General features: G+C 42.1%; 1 protein-coding gene across 4 annotated transcripts; it reads left to right on the top strand.

Moving 5' to 3' along the window:
• Positions 1 to 285: 285 nt before the first annotated feature.
• On the top strand, positions 286 to 4,089 carry LOC137926934 (arginine kinase). Of its 4 annotated transcripts, none has more exons than XM_068770680.1 (3): positions 286 to 392; positions 2,357 to 2,535; positions 2,990 to 4,089. In XM_068770680.1, exons 2-3 carry the CDS (start codon positions 2,370 to 2,372, stop codon positions 3,889 to 3,891), a joined length of 1,068 nt encoding a protein of 355 aa, XP_068626781.1. In that variant the 5' UTR covers positions 286 to 392; positions 2,357 to 2,369; the 3' UTR covers positions 3,892 to 4,089. The 4 variants fall into 4 exon arrangements, with proteins under 4 accessions (XP_068626781.1, XP_068626783.1, XP_068626780.1 ...); XM_068770682.1 differs by lacking the exon at positions 286 to 392 and adding an exon at positions 457 to 597; XM_068770679.1 differs by lacking the exon at positions 286 to 392 and adding an exon at positions 689 to 949.
• Positions 4,090 to 4,477: the final 388 nt, after the last annotated feature.

Genomic DNA, 4,477 nt, shown 5'->3' with positions numbered 1-4,477 from the left:
TCTTATAGATTCCTTAAATATTTCTTTAAAAAAGAAATGTAGACGAATGTTTTTATTAAAATTAATTAATAATACTATAATTAATTAATATTTTTATATCGATTTGTTATTTTATAAACGTTAGACCTTCGTTCGTCAGGGGCTCGGTGAATTAAAGAAAAGTTGTCCATGGTACGTTATGGCTTTCATTGTTAAAACATTTGAATGTCACTGGCCACCGCGACGAAATCGTAGATCTGCAACGGGCAGTCCGCCGCGAAGTTTCAGCAAAGCCAAGGTTAGGCAGGGCTGGGGTGCGCGCGCGGGGGGGGTTTCGGGCTTAACGCTCCGCGCGCTCCCGCTTCGACCATTCTACACCTCGCAGTCGGCTACGACGGTTGTTCTAGTGCAAGGTAAGCGGTGGCTAACTGACTCGTTACATCACCGTCGTAGAACGTCTCCCGGGCCACCGTAACCATCATGCCGGTTTCACCGAATCGTCCCGTGACAACTGACAGATTAAACGTTTTCGAGTGCTAAGATTACGTCGAGTACTCTTACAGATATGATATCGCACTCGGAGAAACTTGGTGTTGCATTCGGAGAGCGTGTGTGAAGGTAAACGGTGGCAGTTATCGGCGGCTAGGTTTCCCTCCGAAAACTTTTGAAGTGATCCCCGAAGGGCGGGAAGCGCGAACCGCGTGCGTGCTGCGTGCCCCGAGCCGCGCATCGATCGGGCCACCCCTCGCCCTTGCCACTCCTTACCACTCCGCCACGGCAACATTCATTTCGACAAATATCATTCCATCATTGCATTTAGTATCCTCCGTTCATTTTATTTATTTGCTGTAGTTTTTTTGTGATTTAGTGCATGTTTAGCGGCTAGATATTTGTAAAGTATAACTGTGAAAATGGGTGGCTGTGCGACGAAAGAAAATAAGGAAAACAAACCGGCCGATGAGGCCGACGGGTGCGTATGTCTGTGCCGGCGTTTATCTCCGGCGTCTCCGCCGCCCTTTTCTGTTACTTTTGCTTTTCACAAAGATTTACTTCGTAAATAGAGATAACATTAATTCATAATGTGCATATTTCACGAACATTAACGTAACGTTTGTGTATTTCATCTCGTTTCAAATATGTATGTAACCGGTAGCGGTAGTCCAAACGTAATCCATTTTGTGATGCAGTAAAAATGTCTGAACTATTCGCGCTATTGTTCATGCGTGTTATCAAAACAATGACGGTACACGGTGTAATTCTAAATGTGATTGGAAATTTCTTTTAATAACTGTTAAATCATTGCAACATGTAAGAATACTACAAATATTTGTAAATATAAATTTCTAGTAGCGTTATTGTTATCTATATTGTGTAATAAGTCGATATTAGTGGGTATTTTATAATAATTTTACCAATCAAATTTGTTTTTGAGAAAAAGAGCATATTTTATTCAGTGTCAAATAATTATAGGTATAACTTAACTAAGATTTCTTTAAATGCAATGTACAGTTTGTGTATATTAAATGTAACACATAGTTTGATATATGCATGCGATGCAAGATAGGTGCAATACGCGGAACGAACACGTAATCCGATGTCGCTTATTATTGTATACCTACGAAAGAATTGAATGCGAAGAAGTAACGAGAGACTCCCGGTAATGCGTTCGTACGGGGACGAGTGGGAGGCAGGGCTGCGCGAGACGGTGCGCAGTGAGTGAAACATCCGCCCGACTTGCGCGCCAGCCGAGCGACCTCTACCGAAATTACGTAATTTCACTAAAACCGAGCGCTTTGGGGTGTGTTTTAGTTGCTAGTCGGTCGACGGTCACGGCGGCTTTCCAACCCGTAGTTATTAGACCCTTTTCGCAAATCCTCCAGTTGCATTTGTTATAATCCATCGGCATGAATTATAAACTAAAAGTTACCATTCCAATCGTTGTTTGCGGCGGAGCAGTTCTTGCGTATTACCTCATCAGGCGGTTTGTAATTTACTACTAAAGTAATAATACAATATTAAATCATTCGTATTACTTTGGAAATATTACGTATTTTATTAAATGTCCAAATATTAAAAAAAATTATAAAAATAATTGTGTAAAATTTAACACTCGCAATGATTTTCCAAAAACAATGTTTTTTTTCATAAAAAAATGAATATCTATTGATCGCGCGTTTAAATTAACGTTTGACACATAACGTCATAGTTTCTGGAAATCCCTTATTTCCCTGATATCTAATTTTAGATATAAGAATAAATAATAAATATGTGTACCCGGGCGACGTGTGCTGCGTTAAAAGCGTTAGAATAATTATTCTACCAACACTGATAATATAAGTTAACGAATAGAATTAAAGATACAAATTATTCCTTGCAGAAAAGCAGCAGCTATGGTGGACGCCGCAACCATCGAGAAATTGGAGGCTGGTTTCAGCAAGCTCCAGGCTTCTGACTCCAAGTCGCTTCTGAAGAAGTACCTCACCAGGGAGGTCTTTGACGCTCTTAAGAACAAGAAGACGTCCTTCGGCTCAACCCTCTTGGACTGCATCCAGTCGGGTGAGTGAACTGTCTAGTTTATTATTAGATCGCTAATTCAAAGAAGAAAAATAACAAATTTTAAAAATACTAAACAACTTTAAATATCAAGGGCTTTGATAGTGTATGTAGAACTGAAAAGTTATTACGAATCGTTTAACAACATATTAACATTATTTTATTAAATATTAAGTAAATTATTTGCTAAATTTCACGTTGTGATTACGCAACTATTTTCTTGGCGTGGTACTTCTGAGACAAGGTGCTATTATTAAGGTAGATTATTGATTACACGATACACATCTATAGATAACATTCAGGGCGGTGACGCAACGTAATTTACAGTAAACTGATAGCTCTATTGTTCATTGTTTTAAATAAGCCGTTGCAAATTTCACGATATCTCGTATCGTATTACGCTACCTTTGCAAAATATTTGTCGTTCATAATATAACACGCCTAAACTTACTTTTAGGTATTGAGAACTTGGACTCTGGTGTTGGAATCTACGCTCCCGATGCCGAGTCATATACAGTGTTCGCCGACCTATTCGACCCCATCATCGAGGACTACCACAATGGATTCAAGAAGACTGACAAGCACCCGGCCAAGAACTGGGGCGATGTAGAGACTCTCGGCAACTTGGACCCCGCCGGCGAGTTCATCGTCTCCACCCGCGTGCGCTGCGGCCGCTCCATGGAGGGCTACCCCTTCAACCCTTGCCTGACCGAATCCCAGTACAAGGAGATGGAAGACAAGGTCTCGTCGACCCTCTCCGGCCTCGAGGGTGAACTGAAGGGAACCTTCTATCCCCTCACCGGTATGTCCAAGGAAACCCAGCAACAACTCATCGACGATCACTTCCTCTTCAAGGAGGGTGACCGTTTCCTCCAGGCGGCAAACGCTTGCCGCTTCTGGCCAACCGGCCGTGGTATCTACCACAATGAGAACAAGACCTTCCTCGTGTGGTGCAATGAGGAAGACCACCTCCGTATCATCTCTATGCAGATGGGCGGTGACCTGAAGCAGGTGTACAAGAGGCTTGTAACTGCGGTCAACGACATTGAAAAGAGGATTCCATTCTCGCACAACGAGCGCCTCGGTTTCCTGACTTTCTGCCCGACCAACCTGGGCACAACCGTCCGCGCGTCCGTGCACATCAAGCTGCCGAAGCTGGCCGCTGACAAGGCCAAGCTGGAGGAGGTCGCCAGCAAGTACCATCTGCAGGTGCGCGGCACCCGCGGCGAGCACACGGAGGCCGAGGGTGGTGTCTACGACATCTCCAACAAGAGGCGCATGGGTCTGACCGAGTACGACGCCGTCAAGGAGATGTACGACGGCATCGCGGAACTGATTAAAATCGAGAAGTCCCTGTAAGAAGCTTTCGATCTCGCGCTATCAGTATTTTTTTGTATTATTTATCGTTTATCATATTGGATGTTGAGCAGTGCGAGTGGGCGGCACTAGTCGACGGCCCGCGCGGGCCCCGGGCCTTCGCCCGCCCTATACTGTGTATTCGAAAAGGTATTTTCTATAAGGAAATGGAAAATAAAGACAGCTAGCGTTAAGACCATACCAACGTGTTTAATTTACTGACCCCATTTCATTTAACTAGACATTTATGATGATAGATCAAGTTTTTTAGGCCTGTTACATATTTCAATTAAAATTAACATTTTTTTCAACACTTCACAAACATGCATTTCTAATCAATGTCAGGTTATTTTAATTCGGTAGATAGGAGTAAAGTGCACATGGGAGTTGTTGATTGATTTAGGTTGTAATTGAAATAATAGTGCAAGGAAATGTGTTTAATGTAACAATATTAATTTACATGACATGTTTAAATTATGTCTATGCTATACATTATTTATTTATGTTTATATTATACAACAATGTCTTACAGAATAGTTCCACGTCCACGGAACAATGTTGAAAACCACAACAATATAATTAAAAAGTG

The sequence above is a fragment of the Battus philenor genome, unplaced genomic scaffold (genome assembly GCF_028537555.1).
Source record: "Battus philenor isolate CCGP_79_NKW_IND1 unplaced genomic scaffold, ilBatPhil1.0.hap1 SCAF_3, whole genome shotgun sequence".
NCBI lineage: Eukaryota > Metazoa > Arthropoda > Insecta > Lepidoptera > Papilionidae > Battus > Battus philenor.
This window is presented reverse-complemented; position numbering and strand designations above follow the sequence as displayed.